At 41.1% G+C, this 17,948-nt stretch overlaps 1 protein-coding gene across 2 annotated transcripts in view; it reads right to left on the bottom strand.

The window, feature by feature from the left end:
• CSK (C-terminal Src kinase) overlaps window positions 1–17,948 on the bottom strand; it is a 103,673-nt gene that overhangs the window by 23,628 nt on the left and 62,097 nt on the right. Inside the window, exons 1-2 of one of the 2 annotated variants that reach the window (XM_063449310.1) lie at window positions 16,401–16,476; window positions 3,709–3,928 (exon numbers count right to left, since the gene is read on the bottom strand). In XM_063449310.1, coding sequence (XP_063305380.1) covers window positions 3,709–3,928; window positions 16,401–16,444 — 264 coding nt within the window. In that variant the 5' untranslated portion in view covers window positions 16,445–16,476. Of the gene's footprint in view, window positions 1–3,708; window positions 3,929–16,400; window positions 16,477–17,948 lie in introns of those variants that run through there. The other variant, XM_063449309.1, reaches the window with a different exon arrangement.

Below are 17,948 nucleotides of genomic sequence, written 5' to 3'. Positions count from 1 at the left end.
GAATTTCACAAAGTGTCATTTTCTTCAAACACAATTTTTTTAAACTCACAATTTTACTGGCATTTTGATAAAATTCAAACAAAAAAAATAATATAAGACAAAGCATTACACAGTGGTACAGACAAGATGATGGCAAAATATAGCAGCTAGTGGATCATTATGTCTGACGAGAACATGCATTGTCCACAGATTCTTATCATCATCTTATATTGGGGATGCAGGGACAATCTTACTTATACTGAATGCGTCAATACAATACACACACACACACACACACACAAACACAAACATAATGAATTAACGAACTAAAATTAGCTTTTATTACCTAAAATCTAAATTATGAAAAAAATATTGTAACAGAATTAGCAAGATCCCTTCTCATGGCACGAGCCAAAATAGAGATGGCTAAATATGGAGAATAAAGGTAAATCTGTGTAGTGAGAAACCAAATATTTGGCTGCAATGCAGACTGTGTTGGAGTTTCACACACTACAACACAAAGATGAAGTAGGGAGTAAATATAATATATGGTTAGAAACCCCCAAAATAGTGTATTGTCATTAACTTGTCATATTACATTAATATGCTCCAATCCCTACATATCTGAAGAAAGGCACATGTTTTGATAGATTAGCTCTGTGTTCCCTAGCACTCGGGATGTGAAATAAAACAGTGACTATAAACTGATTTCGCAAGATGGACACAGAATACATTGACAGCTGGTTTACAGCGGCAGTATTATTTTACATATCATTACCAGACTCTGCAGTGTACAACACATACTAAAAGGTATAGTACAAGTAACAGTAAGACAGACACTCTAAACCAGGCTTAACCAAACTCCGGCTCTCCAGATGTTGGCTGAACTACAACTCCCATGATTCTCAGCCTATTTCATTCATAGAATCATGGGAGTTGTAGTTCAGCAACATCTGGAGGGCCAGAGTTTAGGGAAGCCTGCTCTAGACCTTAAAAACCTGAAATACAAGCTTGGTGACTTAATATTACAGTCCTCTCATTAGTGTCCCTCCATTTCTAGAATGCAAATATCCAGGCTGTGCAGCCTCTGCTGTGAGCTTACACCAAACCAGGAAGTAACTCAGCCACTCATGGTGATCCCAAAAGCTTTACAATTGTCTCATGTGGACAAGGTGGGGAATTTGGTAACAAAAATATCTGTGGTGCAGTAGTTACCCATCATTGCCTTTGGGTGAGGGGCTAAGTGTTTCCTTTTTGGTTCTCTAAACAATGCAGAACGTGTACATCATCCCAGCAGCTGGGGTAGGTTAGGAGGATCAGAATACAACATTTCCATTTGCCATTAATCCCACAGTCGTAGCAAATTGTGGTTCCTGATCTATGTGCCGCCAACTAGCCCATCTACACAGATTGTAAGTAGTAAAGTCTACAGTTGTTTCTATAGAAAACTACTGGAAACCCCTTACAAACTACTTACTGAAAATTGATCTTGTACAAAATTTGTGACCTAAATTTTGCCAATTCGCAAATACTTGACAGTTCGTGAATAAACCTTCTTGGGATGCACCGAAATGAAGATTCTGGGCTGACACCCAAAAGATTTGAAAATATTTTTTTCTGTATGCATGTAAAAATCTGATAAAATTCGTATCTTGTAATACCTTTTTGATTGGACTAACAGAATGTTTTTAATGACAAGCTTTCGGGAGAACCTCCCTTTCTCAAGTCTGAAGCATTTCTGAGCAAGACGACACATAGAATTCAAAGTTGAGTTTGATGCAGGGGTTAAAGCGACAGGAGTGCAGATAAGACACAGGTTTGATGGAAAATAGACAACATTCGCAGAGGGTCATAAATATATCTTTCTGAAGATCAGAGTGAGGGGGGAGAGGGAGAAAGACAAAACGAAAAAAAAAACGAGCAGACAGTGCACACAAATATATATGTATATGCAAACACAAACACACAAACACACAAACACACAAACACATATACATACATGCACATGAACTCATATAAACAAATATAAATGCACAGTCACATATATAAGCATACATGCATAAGGGTATGGGAAAGCTTTGGTCTATACATAGTACTTTGTATATTGATAGAATAAACATATTGGAAAGCAATTTAAAGTGTTGATACATATGACAGAACAGTAAGATAATCCTGGGAGAGTGTTCATGTAAAGTGCTGGTAGTGGGACAGGAAACCCAAATCAATATTTAGTCCTCTATTCTTGCTGTTAAACAATTTGATAATTCTGGCTTAAAAAGTTTTTCTTTCTTGGGTATTTTTAAAACCCCCTTACAGTACTTTCATTTTTAGGTCCTTGATTGAGTGGCCAAGCTGGGTAAAACGGTGTCCCACAGGAGTGCAGTACAATCCTTCTTTGTGATGTTTAATAGAGTGTCTGTGCATATTCATTCTGCCATTTAATGGCTGGGTGGTTCCCCCAGTGTAGCATCCTAGGTGGCATTTGGTGCATTGAATCATTTATACCACATTGCTGGATGTGCAAGAGTATGATCTATATATATATATACACACACACACATATATTTAATTATATATATATATATATAGCTATTGATAGAGAGCTAGCTGTATATATAGGCACTGTCTATACATGGAGAGCACTCTGTATATAGCTCTAGGTGGCTGTTGGGAGAGCAGTGCTTGTAGCAGTTCAGAAATGTATCCCTATCCCTATGTTGAGCTAGCTATGGCCGGCAGTCGGGGAGGAGGGGACACAGAGGATACAAAGAGCGGGTTGTGCCATGGATCCTGGTCTGATGCTCCATGGTTCGGCTTCTGACAGCTCAAGCATGGGGAGCGGCTGGCGAGCCTGTGGTGATGGGCGTGGCTTCAACAAGGGGCGCCCCGCCACGGTTTGAGCTAGGTGGCTTGCACTCGATGGGCGGGGCATTGGCTGGGCGTGGCATCCTGTGCTGGTGAAGTGATTTGTACCGGGGGGGTTTATTTGCAAGAGAGCTGATGCTCAAATTAATGGCAGATTGGCATGCTGGGAGATTAAGTATTTCCAGGCACAAAGAGGAGCATGGGACATATACTGATAGCATCAGAGCACATTATTTATGAATTTATCAGTGTAGAGCTTTGCTCATGGAGTGCTTAGAAAATGAGACATTTACAGCATTTTGCATGTCTCTGACAGGGTTTGTGAAGGTGCAGGCTAAATAACAGTGCTGTAATTTTGTTTTAAATTATTATTATTATTTTTTTTTTTTTTATAAAATGAATACCGCGGAGGAAGGGTGTAATTTTCGGCAGGTTTGACCCATTTTCGGCCAAAATGGGATAGGCCCATTTTTGGCTGAAAATTTCAGTGCATCCCTATTAATTACTATATTAATGTACTGGATAGAGACACATCCATGGGAACTCCCAGCAAAATTGTTTGGATTATCTGGTGGTTATGAGCAGATATAACCATTTATATCAGAATGAGACAGGAATAAATGTTTCCATCATATATCCCAAAGCAAGTGTAAATATTTTGAAATGTATTATTCACAGTTTTACTGTCACTGTGTGTTTTCTAACCAACAAGGCAAAATGGTACGATTTTAAGTACCCATAAATTCTTCTTTTAATTTTACAATAAAATCTTGGTTCTTTTTTTTTCTTTTTTTTCCCCTGTAATATGTAAAAAAAAAAAAAATTTTTTGAATTTTGGAGTCAGGCATTATTATGTTGGATTACCTCCACGAGCTGCATTAGATTGTCAAAGTACACCTCTTCGTCGATTGTCAGCTTGCCGGACGAGTAGATGATGCGATAATGCTCGACTTTGCCCTCGCAGCTTACACAGAGTGTGTAGTCTCCTGGATAGTTGGTACTTTCCCGTACCAGAAACAATCCAGTCTCGGGAGGGTACAGGAGTCGCTCGGCTTGCTCTCTTGTAATCTTCCCATGGAACCATCTGCAAAGAGTGAGTAAAAGGCAAAGATGATACAACAAGGTAAAAGAAAACAACAGAATGAAAAACTGAATTCAATGGAAAGAATAAACAGGAAGATGCTGCAGGTTTACAGATAAAACCTGTGATTAATTTACCACTTGCGATGCTTTGAGAAATGGAGGGTGAATTTAACCTTTGCAAAGAAGGAGTACACCACAAACCACAACTTGAAAAATTATTAACCAAAAGCCTGGCGTCTATTGAAAAAACACAGCACAGAGTACACAAGCACACAGGACTGCAACAATCTTTCAATAACGGTATGACCTGGAAGAGGTAACATGCTGGTTACTGCTCGCATTCCTCTGTGTAACAGGAATGAGGAAGTCTATTGAAAGAAAGTGCTGACCTTTCCATTTAAATAAATATATCGATGCAAGTGTTAAACGATAACAATGCGAGCCGCCAATGAATGGGTTTCATTAGAGATCTCTTCCATGTTACATAGTTCCAAGCTTATTCCCTTGTGAGCACTTACAGAACCACACTGGCTCTGGAGACCAAGCCACGATGACATCATGCACAATCTTGCACTTGCTGACATTGAAAAACACTGCAAAGAGTAACAGAAGAACTGCACTACCCCATTCCCAAAGGCAAATCATCGTAGTGCAGATTTATTTTGCCTTTAGCCTTACCACACTTAATCCCTAGGTCTTTAACCTTCAGGCCACTTAAGTAGCCAGCACTCTAATTCCCAAACACCCCCTTGGCCCCAAAATGTCCTCTTCTGCAACATTTATCTTTTCCATTAAATCCCCCAACACCAATCTTGCATGTTACTATAAAAGCTAGCTTCCTCCGCCCTGTGTTGAGCACAGGATAATGATATCATTTGTTTTTCACATAGCATGTGGGTTGTTGTTACAGCAGGTGCTATAGTGCCATTTCTGCATTCTTTGGCTTTCATACCAGGGATGTTTTAAAATGTTTAAAAAAAAAAAAACGCACACATGCACATATCTGCACATTTGGATTAAGGAGTGGAATTGCACCATAAAACTTTCATACGTCGTCCTTAACTGTGTGCACTTATTGCCTGGTGAGTAAAATATAGAATGTTATGCATGACTTGGTGCTAACTGGACATCAGAATATCTGATAACATTTCTAATTTACCATCCAGGAGGCCTTACAAAAGACATACGTATGCACAATAATGGCCTACAGACTGTATGAAGTCTATTTGCTGTTGAGATGTACCTGGTCCAGTACAATGACTTTATAAGGTGACATCAGCTAACAGGGCTGTAAAAATGCTCCCAGGATTTTATCCTTCAGATGCTGTATTTCTGATACCGACCACATTGTGCACAAATTAAATAATCCATTTATGCTGGAAGTATGACCCATGTGTGAAAATCAATGAAATACACAAATGAGGCAGACACATGAGAATTATAAAGCATTATGAGTATCAAAGAAATTTGAAGTGGCAAGTGAAAGTCTTTTACACTTCTCTTGTATTTGCCATAAATGCATAAGAATGATTTTTACATTTTGATCTTTGGATTTATTAATGGGACACTATTAGTCTACACACAGCTCTGAGAGAGATTTAGAACCGGAGCAATGTATTAAAATCCCTGCAGCTCGAAGCCTGCCCCTCAGAAATGTCAATCAGATGGCATGGAGCAAGAGTTCTAAGGTTGTAGGTATTGGTTTTGACCAAGTTGTACATGCTGCACTCACAACTTGGACTGTGTGATGATAAACTTATCACATCAAACTTTGGAAGGCAGAAGTTTACAGGAAAAGGTTAGACCCCAGAGATCCAAATTAGGTTCTCCTGATTGGACAACTGGTGTGCAGTGGCGGGCAGATCAACTAAGCAGTGATTCTTCTGGGAACTTTGAAGATGTCAGTTTTTTGTTTTTAATGCACTAGCTACATTAAGAAAAGAATGCACTAGCTACATTAAGAAAAGAACTGACTTTTACCCTACTGATTCCATTCAATTTAAGACAGGGGGTCAGCAATCTATGGCACTCGAGGTGGCTCTGCACGGCACACAGGACTGACAGATCCATACAGGCTGTGACCTATCAGGAGTCTCAGCTGGACTTCAGATATCTTCTGTTGCACACTCAGATCAGTTCCTCCCCGCCCTTGTAAATTGGAATCTGCACTGGAGTAGAGCAGCCCACAGCAGCTATCACAGCTCCTGCCCTTGACCTGTACAGCTGGCCAGCCTTTGTCCCCATTAGTCTCCATATAATCTACTATATAAGAGGCTGTGATTTAATGATATGTATATCAATTTACAGGAACACTGAATAGAAACATATTAAGAGAAGTGAAATGTCCGGACAATGGATGAATAATGGAATGAAATTTACATAAATGCCTTCTATCATAAGATGGGGTTCGTTGCCTCCAGATTTCACTGCTATATTTACAGAGCTGCAGAAGAAGCCTTCCTCACATAAAAATAATACAAACAGCTCACACACAGTACCACTGACAATCCACATACATGCACAAGCAATCCCACAAGCAGCCTCTCACATGCAATACCATAAACAACCCAATACACATATACCCCATACACATATCCACACGTACAATCCCAGAAGCAGCCCCCCCATACACAGCCCCACGTTGATGTATCATACACAATACCACAAACTACTCATGAACATATACAATATACCAGCTCACATACGCACAAATACAACGTTACAATACAACTGCAACAGCCATAAACAACACAAGCAAAATATGGCAACACACACACACCTCAATTAAAAAAAAAATAGGACTGGCACGCTAAAGGACTTAAACTTTTGTTTTTTTTGGCAATGTACTAAAAGGTTACCTATCCCGCCATAGGAGAATTTATTACTGGATATTGGTAGTATTGATATAATATGGAGGTGAAAAATGTCCACACACTGTTGACAAGTATTTTCAATTTTCTAACTTCTAAACTGCATCATATTTGGTGGGCGATTGAAAGATTACCACTTTATGAGCAAATGTGAAAATGATTATGCTTTCATTTTTGTTTAAATAAAATGTAAAGTTTCTCTGTCATCAAAAATCATCTCAGAATCATCAAATAGAATTTTAAAAACCGTAAGACAGTTCTGATGGTTTTTAAATATTTCTCAGATAACCTTGTGCATGGCATCAGATAGTTTAAAAGTCCATTTCCTGGACAGTGGAATGCTGGGAGCTACTCTGCATATCACAGACTCACGCTCTCTGAAGCCTTTATTATCAGCAGCTGTCACTGAAGGTTTGAGAATTGCGATACCATTCCAAGTGGGCAGCCTCCATGCTGGAATTCTTACAGAGAGCCTCACAGAATAATTGTGAGAGGACTTTCATATGGTAACAATGCCACGAAGACAAGTAGTTGTTATGGTGCTTGGTGTGTCATTTTCGTGGAATATCAATAAATCATAATGGTTATAATTTAGGGTAAATGTGGCAAGGATGGTAAGCTCCCAAACTACAACTCCCACAATGCCTTGTCACACATTTCGCAATCCCTGCTTTAGGAAATTAAATAATAAATGTAATCCAAGGTACAGTTACTCAAATGGATTAACATGTCATTTTGGCACACGGCCAGATACTAGTAGTATCGTGTCATCCATCAAAATCACTTTCAATGTTATGCAGGAATAAGTCTGTGTAATCTATTATATAAGAGGCTGTGATTTAATGAGATGTATATCAATTTACAGGAACACTGAAGAGAAACATATTAAGAGAAGTGAAATGTCCGGACAATGGATGAATAATGGAATGAAATTTACATAAATGTCTACTATCGTAAGATGGGGTTCGTTGCCTCCAGATTTCTTCTGGTTTAGTGGCAAAGCCATAATTCAATATTTGGGGGAAAAAAGGGGGGGTTTACAGATCCAAACCTAGAGCAATTGACTCTACACACTACATGAGGAATTAGCTACATGTTCCTTAAAGGGACATATTGTCCTTCAATTCCTGGTCAAACCATTTGAAAAGTTTAAAAAAAATTGCACGGGCCTTAAGAACCTCCCGCTCAGACCGCTGTTTAAAAACATCTCGGTGGGAGATTCGTAAGAACTGGGGGGTTTCATCCACAGCCACATAGAGTTATAGTGTGTAGACTGCTCCACTCATCATCTACCATGGCCACACAAACTATTTACATGCTTTTTTGGGGAGGGGGGGGGGGGAGGGGGAGGGGAAGGAAGAAGGTGGGGAAGGAAGGAGGGGCGGGTATTTATATAGAATAAATGAAAAGAAAAATATGTGATTGATATTTATAGATTATAACTAGAACACAGATTTATTTCCCAAATCTCTCCCCCAAGGTGTATTTTGTTAGAGCAGAAATGTTCGTTCTCTGGGAGTGACAGTCCCTCGTTTCCTCATCCCAATAAATAATAATAATAACAAAGCATTTAACCAGGAACGTCACATTCAGATTACTCTGGTTGTCAAGTCGGTCCTGGGGATGTAACATTAGCCCAACAAACAGGGGTTGTTACTATTACCCGATTTAATGGTACTTATTAAATTGGGTAAATGCTGTTAAAGTATTTACTGTGATGAACAGTGTAGTTAAGGGAAGAGTAAAATGCCATTACCTACGCGGCACTTCCATGTTCAGGGTAAATTAATGACCCATAATGCTCTGGAATGTGCTCATGTGCAATACAAGCATTCCTTCCTCAGTGCCATACACACATATGAATCAACGTGTACGGCAATGCAGGGGCTAACTGGCGGCGATGTCATTTATAAGACAATTATTTGTGGGGGGAAAACAAGAAAACAATAGCTATAACTAGCATTAGTTAAAGGGTTACACCAAGCACCAAGCCCACTTCAGTGATCTGAAGTGGCAATGGTGCCTAGAGTCTGTATGTTTAGTGTTTCACTTTGATACATTGCACATACAGATATAAGCCGCTTCACTGCTGGTGGTATAACTCCTGCCACTGTCTTTCCCTCAGTCCGTGCTCCCTGACATCATTACCCCTTCCCCAACTCCCTCAGCTCCAAGGTGAGGAGGAGTGGACTGAGGTACAACTTGGTCTTGGCGAGGGAAAAGAGGAAAGTTTAAGCCTTTTTTTGTGGTGTGGAACGGAGACCAGCACAGATGGGGTTACTACAACCACAGTTTTTTTTGGTTGGAGTATCCCTTTTATTGTTAGATATATATACTTTCCAGCTCCCCTTTAAACACTTCCACTAGCATAGCGGATTTCCCATGAAGCAATTTTAAATATCTGTGCAATGATGCTACAATGTAAGATAGATCAGGCTGGAGTAGACAGATCTGGGGAGTGGCTAAGCACGTGCATTAGTTTTGCTTTCACAAGGCAATAGCCAGCCTAACTAGAATTTCAAGAACTGGTGGCCAGAGTGTCTAAGAGATTAGAAATGGTCTTACCAGGGGTGCTGAAGAAGCCATCTCTAAAGGAAAATGCAGTATGCAGAAGACAATCAAACACCAAGGCAAAGAACCTTAAAAGAAGCAAAGCTTTTTGGAAATCTTTGATGTTTAAAGTTCACGGATAGGGGGGCGGGGCCTGAGCTTCATGGCGGCTGGACGTGCCTCGTGTGAGCTCCGAGCTCAATCTTCTTTCCGAACCGGAATAATTGCTCTCCAGCCAGCCAGGACCTGCAAAAACGCCTAACCAAATCGTACTCACCTCAGGAGCCAGCCGAGGTGCCCCGGGTCTGCCGCCCACGGGTGCACGGAGCGTCCACCGAGGGTGCCGGGAGTGAGGCCTAGTAGTATCGCCAGACGGGTGAGGCGGCCAATCCCCCGCTCTGCGCGACCTAGTGCCCTCCTAAGCTTGTAATAGAGCCCTGTTCCCCCCCCCCCCCCCCCCCGGACCGGTGGGGGTCATCCCAGTCCACCCTAGCCGGTACCTGGAACCAAGAAACCTACGTAAACTCACACTAACTAGCTGAGTTGCCGGAGCAAATATAAAATATAAAATGGCCGCCCAGCAAAAACCAAAGAGAGGGAACACAGAAAGCTGCCCACACTCTCACCCCCTGGAGACCCTGAATCGACTCTGCCTGAGCTTCTGCAACACTCTCTGTGACAGGGGTTTATCCTACCTTCAAGTGGCTCGGGTGGTTGCCTCGTGGATCCGCCCTGCGACACGCCGCCGCCATTACGGATTCCCACTACAAGCCTTCAGGGTGGCCGGTCTGCCAAATAAGCGCCGACAACCGCGACGGCGGAAAAAGAACCCGAGCAACCTGGGCGCATGCACCCACTCACGCAGGTATGAGACCGCCGGGCAACCCCACAGTCCCAGCAACGCACCCGAACATATTGTCTCACGCCAGCAAGTCACTTGGTTGCAATCCAAGGCTACAACAAAACATCACGCCACAGCACAGAAGAACAGGAAGAGCGAACAAGCCGGAGAGGGACTCACACCCAGGGAAGTCAGGATCGCCTTGGACACAAGGCACTTGTACCCCTGCAGCCCCCCATCACAGGGCATCGGCTGAGCAGCCTACAAGAAGGCTCGCACCACGCAAAGGACACTTGCGGTAACTTCACCAAAAGACAGACATTCAGGGACAAATTAGAGGAAAATCTCTTCACTTTACCCTGCAACAGATTTGCATACTCTGACTGCAATTACCATACTAGCAATGTCCTTTGCATTGAAACAGCTGACACACCTGCCGATACACTACATTTCATGTTAAGCGCTTATTGATTATGTGTACCATCAACATTATATCTTTTCATGTCACCTACCAACACATAGTTAAAATGTACGCACGGCTTGATTATCCTAGCATGTTATATTACCCAAACTACGCTTATTAACCTGTTAATTCCACATTTTGATTGTCGCTCATAATCTCCCTTACTCTACCCTGCGATATCTCACTCAGTGTGTATATATTATGCATCTCTACCATTGTTGACACAACCACTGGCTAGTTCAACTTAAGCATGTTCACTACAAAATACCTTGGCAAAGCTTCAACTGTATATGCTCATCTATATGTATAACACAAAGGCCACTGTAAACGTTAAGCATTGTTTAATCTATTTAACCTAGTTTGCAACTATTTCAAATCCTGTGTTGCTTTAAATTGTGAGCTTACGGTCTACTCATGTGTTACCAAATGTCTGACTTTAATGACTTAGCGAGTTACTGACCGGATCTTAAAGGACCACTCTAGTGCCAGGAAAGCATACTCGTTTTCCTGGCACTAGAGTGCCCTGAGGGTGCCCCCACCCTCAGGGACCCCCTCCCGCCCGGCTCTGGAAAGGGGAAAAGGGTTAAAACTTACCTTTTTCCAGCGCTGGGCGGAGAGCTCTCCTCCTCCTCTCCGCCTCCGTTCCTCCCCGTCGGCTGAATGCGCACGCGCGGCAAGAGCTGCGCGCGCATTCAGCCGGTCGCATAGGAAAGCATTCATAATGCTTTCCTATGGACGCTTGCGTGCTCTCACTGTGATTTTCACAGTGAGAATCACGCAAGCGCCTCTAGCGGCTGTCAGTGAGACAGCCACTAGAGGAAAAAGGGGAAGGCTTAACTAATTGATAACTGCTATGTTTATAAAAAAATGTTTATAAAAAAATTAGTTAACCCTAGCTGGACCTGGCACCCATACCACTTCATTAAGCTGAAGTGGTCTGGGTGCCTAGAGTGGTCCTTTAAGATCCATAGCTTGTACTTTCAAACTACAGTTTACCAACACAAAATGTTATAACCGTTCTTCATAACTCAGCTCTTAGCCTGATTCATTTTTAAAAAAAAATTGTGCTGTCAATGTTCGCCATGAAACTGTTTATTCTCTGTTATGCCATCACCTTGTATCTGCTGTCGTGGCGATATAAGCATGTTTGTCAATCTGAGCACTACAAAAATAAAGAATTCAAAATAAATAAAAAAAAAGTTCACGGATTATGATGCAAGTCATAAGTAACACAGCCATAAGTAATAACGCTTTTTAACTCTTCCCTCTGAAAAGCTAGTGGGAAACACCCGTACAAGTGAAGTGAAGTCAACAAAACTCTAACTTCACATAAAAACTAGTCCAGGCAAGTTAATGACTTTATTTCCGAGATAAGCCTGCATCAATTGCACACTTTAGGGACAGTGAGAACCAAACAAACAAACAAACAAAAATCACATATGCTTTTGCACAGTGCCTCTGACATGGTCCCTGCTCACAGTGGCTAATAAATAGCAATTTGCAAATATCACTGCAGCTATAAGACAGCCCATTCTGATATAGATTGCATGGGAGTAATTCCTCTTCCTTTCACGATCAAAATCCAAGTACAGTTGGGAGTGTGCGCCCTGGGCTGTATTTAAGTAGAGATGACAAAAACTACCTTTGTGCCAATGTATGGTATTGTATGCCACTAATGTATTTGCAGCCAGAAATACACTAAGCCCTCCATAGTCTCTATGGTCTTCACTGCTTCACTCCAGGCCCAGAAGCAGGAAAGACCATAGAGAATGCCTACCAGGCACAGAAGCAGGAAAGACCATAGAGAATGCCTACCAGGCACAGAAGCAGGAAAGACCATAGAGAATGACTACCAGGCACAGAAGCAGGAAAGACCATAGAGAATGACTACCAGACACAGAAGCAGGAAAGACCATAGAGAATGACTACCAGGCACAGAAGCAGGAAAGACCATAGAGAATGACTACCAGGCACAGAAGCAGGAAAGACCATAGAGAATGACTACCAGGCACAGAAGCAGGAAAGACCATAGAGAATGACTACCAGACACAGAAGCAGGAAAGACCATAGAGAATGACTACCAGACACAGAAGCAGGAAAGACCATAGAGAATGACTACCAGGCACAGAAGCAGGAAAGACCATAGAGAATGACTACCAGGCACAGAAGCAGGAAAGACCATAGAGAATGACTACCAGACACAGAAGCAGGAAAGACCATAGAGAATGACTACCAGACACAGAAGCAGGAAAGACCATAGAGAATGACTACCAGGCACAGAAGCAGGAAAGACCATAGAGAATGACTACCAGACACAGAAGCAGGAAAGACCATAGAGAATGACTACCAGACACAGAAGCAGGAAAGACCATAGAGAATGACTACCAGGCACAGAAGCAGGAAAGACCATAGAGAATGACTACCAGGCACAGAAGCAGGAAAGACCATAGAGAATGACTACCAGACACAGAAGCAGGAAAGACCATAGAGAATGACTACCAGACACAGAAGCAGGAAAGACCATAGAGAATGACTACCAGGCACAGAAGCAGGAAAGACCATAGAGAATGACTACCAGGCACAGAAGCAGGAAAGACCATAGAGAATGACTACCAGACACAGAAGCAGGAAAGACCATAGAGAATGACTACCAGGCACAGAAGCAGGAAAGACCATAGAGAATGACTACCAGGCACAGAAGCAGGAAAGACCATAGAGAATGACTACCAGACACAGAAGCAGGAAAGACCATAGAGAATGACTACCAGGCACAGAAGCAGGAAAGACCATAGAGAATGACTACCAGGCACAGAAGCAGGAAAGACCATAGAGAATGACTACCAGACACAGAAGCAGGAAAGACCATAGAGAATGACTACCAGACACAGAAGCAGGAAAGACCATAGAGAATGACTACCAGGCACAGAAGCAGGAAAGACCATAGAGAATGACTACCAGGCACAGAAGCAGGAAAGACCATAGAGAATGACTACCAGACACAGAAGCAGGAAAGACCATAGAGAATGACTACCAGACACAGAAGCAGGAAAGACCATAGAGAATGACTACCAGGCACAGAAGCAGGAAAGACCATAGAGAATGACTACCAGGCACAGAAGCAGGAAAGACCATAGAGAATGACTACCAGACACAGAAGCAGGAAAGACCATAGAGAATGACTACCAGGCACAGAAGCAGGAAAGACCATAGAGAATGACTACCAGGCACAGAAGCAGGAAAGACCATAGAGAATGACTACCAGACACAGAAGCAGGAAAGACCATAGAGAATGACTACCAGACACAGAAGCAGGAAAGACCATAGAGAATGACTACCAGGCACAGAAGCAGGAAAGACCATAGAGAATGACTACCAGGCACAGAAGCAGGAAAGACCATAGAGAATGACTACCAGACACAGAAGCAGGAAAGACCATAGAGAATGACTACCAGACACAGAAGCAGGAAAGACCATAGAGAATGACTACCAGACACAGAAGCAGGAAAGACCATAGAGAATGACTACCAGACACAGAAGCAGGAAAGACCATAGAGAATGACTACCAGGCACAGAAGCAGGAAAGACCATAGAGAATGACTACCAGGCACAGAAGCAGGAAAGACCATAGAGAATGACTACCAGACACAGAAGCAGGAAAGACCATAGAGAATGACTATCGGTTTTCAAACACTGTATGAACCAAGGTGTGTATATATGGCTGAAGGATACTGTTAGATACAAATACTTCATTTAAAAAAAAAAAACAGAAGCTATTTCCTTTCAAAACTTGATTAAAGGATTACTATATTGAAAATATTTTTGAGCTGACTGTTGTACTTTAAAGGGATACGATAAGTGCCAGGAATACAAAGCTGTATACCTGACACTATAGTTCCCCTCTGCGCATGCCCCCTGGTTTAAAAAAAAAAAAACCTCTTTATTTACTTACGGTACCTTTTCCCAGCGCCGATGTCCCTTGGCGCTGGGTTGTGGTTCCGCCTCCTCCAATGTGCAGCAAATGCCGTGCACATTAGATCTTCCAGTAGGAAAGCATTACATCAATGCTTTCCTATGGGGAAAAATTTGATGCTGGATATCCTCATGCAGAGCGTGAGCACGTCCAGCGTCAGATACCAGACCAAAGGCCTGTTTTGATGCAGGAAGCACCAGGATTTTTTGGGGGGGAGGGGGTGGGGGAAATGGGAAGGGTTAATCTGAACAAAAACAGTTTTCTTAAAACACTGGTTTTGGTGGGATGAAATAACCCTTTAAATGCCATGAAATGATAAAATTGTATGTAGATCATCAAGAGTAACAAAAGTATAACAAATCAGATTTTGCCCCACCTTCAAAAAAAATTAAAAAAAATTTGTATACCACAATGTTTGTCATATTCCTGACATTTCATTAGAAATTGTTTTAAAGGGCTGGGTCTTAGAGAATGGTAAACATCTATGCAGTAACAGCATTGTGCTGCTCTATAGGTTCATTAGATGTATACACTATATTCAACAATGCACTTTCCCAGGTTCGTTTTACAAGGAAACGGTTATGAATAATTTTACACTCAGAATAGCCTCACTGTACACCTTCCAAAATATCAAAAGGACAGAGTGACACTTTCATTTTAGGGGTGTGACTGGAGGTGTACACTCACGGTTGGGCAGTTCTGGGACATTTTTGGTGACTTACTAATTACAGAATAATGATCACTGCTTCATAACAGAGGTCAAAGAGACTTCCCAAGACTGTACGCGTAATAGTGATAAACATGATTAAGTCATGTCTGCTCACTACGGAACACAATCAGGTAATTCATTAACATTGGAACTGTGAGGAAGTAAATTTAGGTCAAAACAGCCGACTTCATTTTTGTTTCCGATTTCAGCTATGTTTTTTAAAAAATGCTATTGCGGCCACTTTAGTAAATAATGCTGTATAAAGTTGGTTCACAGAATCTAACAAAAGGCTTCTTGCAAATAAATAAAATACAGAACATGTCTGCAAAAAAAACAAAAAAACAAAACACGTTATTTTGCATGACTTGCCTCTCCCCAACACACAAACAAAAAGCAGCAATTATTTGTCCTATTTGCTCACCGTGTATATACATTTTGTGGACACAAAAGAGAGGTTTTGGAGCAGCTAAATATGTTAAACAAGATAACGTTACACTATGTTAAAATGCTAGATCCAACCCCCACTCACAACTTGTGTTTAGTGAGTTCTATACACACACTTTCACTTTGGGGTTTATTTGCTGAATCAGGAGTTGTAGGAAATTGACATGTAAAGTGAACATGTTATGCCAAAAGAGCTAAAATGTTTTCATCTCAGCTTTCCAGGCTAGCTTACTAAAAGTCCAGTTTAGTGAACAACTCCCTCTGTGATACATTTTGAAACTGGCAAGAAAGTAAAATCACAGTCTGTAAAAGAACAGGGATCCTTCTGTGAGTTACACATGTTATACCAGGAAGTTATCTGACATTATGAACAATTTACTAAAATGGTGTGACAGGTAAAAGGATCACGATTGACAAACACGTAACAACAAAACATGATAATCTCCCAAAAGCAGGGAGGGCAGACCTTGGGAATCAAACGTTAACAAAAGCAGGCAATCGGGACACACGGCACTAGAAAATCCAAGCAATACTAAACAATCAGACTGGTTAGGAGGTTAGAATGTAAACACAAAGCAGCAATCCCAAGACAAATGAAATGGGTTGTTAAAGGTGTTACGGATTACCTGACAGCCATGACATGAGTAGAAAGCACAGGCTGGTGAGACATTGCTAGAGCTGAATAGACAGGGCAGTCACAGCACAAACTCCAGCTCTATGGCAGAGAATTTCTGTTTTACACAAGGAAGTCCCTAAGCTTTAAATGTAAATGAGGGACGGACGGTGAAAGGAAAGGAGGGAAAAAAAAAAAAAAAAAAGGAGGCTGGCCAACAAATCAAGAACAAGGACAGGTAAATATGTGATAGAAAGAGAATGGAATGTAGTACAGAGGAGGAATGGTGTGTACAGAAATAACAAATATTAGGTATAAAGAAGTTACTGTCCTGTCCAAAATAAAGAATGAAAAAAAGAAAAAAGTGACATTTCAGAGTTTGTTTACTCTTTTTATTTCTACATAATTTCCAATTTAGAGTATTAGCAGTTTTTGGCCAAGAGTTGGAGAATGCTTACAATTCTGCTAGTTTTGGAGAACAGAGAAAAAGAAAAATGCTATTTTTATGAAATACCTGGTTTGTGAATATACTCACACTTTACAGTTCCCTCTAAATATTTGGGTGGAAACATTGAAGAATAATGGTTTGCTCTGACTGTAGTTAATTTATTTGTGTTTTTTTGTTTTTCAGCTAATTGAGCGTCCTGCTTGCTTGGCGATGGCTTTAGGTCGCCTGACGCTGGACCCACTCACGCTCTGCATGGGAACATCCAGCCTCAGTGAAATTCCCATAGGAAAGCATTAAAGCCATGCTCGCCGCGTACGCACATTAGCCCCCCACCTCAGAAAACGCTGGATGGGGTGGATCACCGACCAATCAGGTATGTTAATAAAGGGGTTTCAACCCTTTATTGGTCGGGGGGAGGCACAAGGGAGGGGCTTATAATGTTAAGAATACAGTGTAGTATCCTTCAAGTAGCCAGCAAATATGAGTATATATTCACATACACACATATATATATAAAATGTTAACTGGCAAAGTGAAGTACATATTGAAGAGTGGAACCATAACCACATAAACAAATGGAATATTCCTTTTCAAAGCTCCACTTGTAGAATTACCCCATTTTTTTCTTCTTTTATAAGTATAATGATGTTATATATTTTTTATAACTATAATGATGCAATTAAACAAAGGTTTTAATAAACTGGACAGAAGAATGACCAGTATTAAGATTATAAATATATAATTCATTTAAAATACACTAAAGCCCTTGAAGAATATATATATATATATATATATTAACTTTAACCCAATATGTTTAATGTTTAATTATACCATTAATATGGTTAATGGTATAAGCAATATTCATAGACAACAACGTTTGCAGTCACTGTAATAGAATATATTGTTTTATTTATTACTATATTAAACAGCATTTAAATTGACACTCCAAGCAAAAACATAATTTCAAATAAAGTTGTTATGGTCCCTGGAGCTGGCTCACCTTTGGGGTTAAACTGTGTTCCAGTACCTTCCCCCATTCCCCTGTCCTTCCGTTTGCTCAAAACCTGGAAACCATCACGCAAGATTTTGAGCAAAGATAAGGACAGAGGGGCA

The sequence above is a fragment of the Pelobates fuscus genome, chromosome 3, assembly GCF_036172605.1.
Source record: "Pelobates fuscus isolate aPelFus1 chromosome 3, aPelFus1.pri, whole genome shotgun sequence".
NCBI lineage: Eukaryota > Metazoa > Chordata > Amphibia > Anura > Pelobatidae > Pelobates > Pelobates fuscus.
The sequence above is the reverse complement of the archived record's forward strand: the minus strand, read 5'-3'. Positions and strand labels throughout refer to the sequence as shown.